We start from the raw sequence: 498 nt of genomic DNA on the forward strand, positions 1-498 counted from the left end.
CAGGCAGGACCGTGACCCCCGCATGCAGCCCCTGCCCGGGGGCAGCTGGCAGGGGGGGCCGGAGAAAGCCCCAAATTTGGGCTCTAGGGGACCGTCCCCCAGCTGGTACCTTGTTGATGGCAATGGTGAAGGCTGGCTCCACGTGGGCCTCGGCGTCCTGGGGCCGGCGGTAGCAGAAAAGGTTGGTGCCACGCAGGACGCAGTACAGCCGGGCCCAGCTCTGTGGCTCGCCCGCCTGCTGCCAGATAAACACGGTCTGTCACGCATGGCAGGGTGCCATGACACACGTGCACACACCTGGGGCCCTGACAGGTGCCAGCCAGACCCCCGCAGCCCAGACCCAGCAGGCTGCGAAGCCCCTCTCCATGGGGAGGCTGAAAGGAGCCTGTGGCAGGCTGGGAAGGTGGCCCTGAGACCTGGCAAACTCGCTTCACTTCATAGTTTCATAGTTTCGGGGTCGGAAGGGACCTAATAGATCTTCTAGCCTGACCCCCCGCC

General features: G+C 65.3%; 1 protein-coding gene across 1 annotated transcript in view; it reads right to left on the bottom strand.

Annotated features, from left to right (window-relative positions):
• Positions 1 to 498, bottom strand: part of RTKN (rhotekin) — a 7,405-nt gene that overhangs the window by 871 nt on the left and 6,036 nt on the right. The window contains exon 7 of the mRNA XM_025191903.1: positions 110 to 256. Within this exon, the coding sequence (XP_025047688.1) occupies positions 110 to 256 (147 nt within the window). The remainder of the gene's footprint in view (positions 1 to 109; positions 257 to 498) is intronic.

This window comes from Alligator sinensis, unplaced genomic scaffold, assembly GCF_000455745.1.
Source record: "Alligator sinensis unplaced genomic scaffold, ASM45574v1 scaffold1334_1, whole genome shotgun sequence".
Lineage (NCBI taxonomy): Eukaryota > Metazoa > Chordata > Crocodylia > Alligatoridae > Alligator > Alligator sinensis.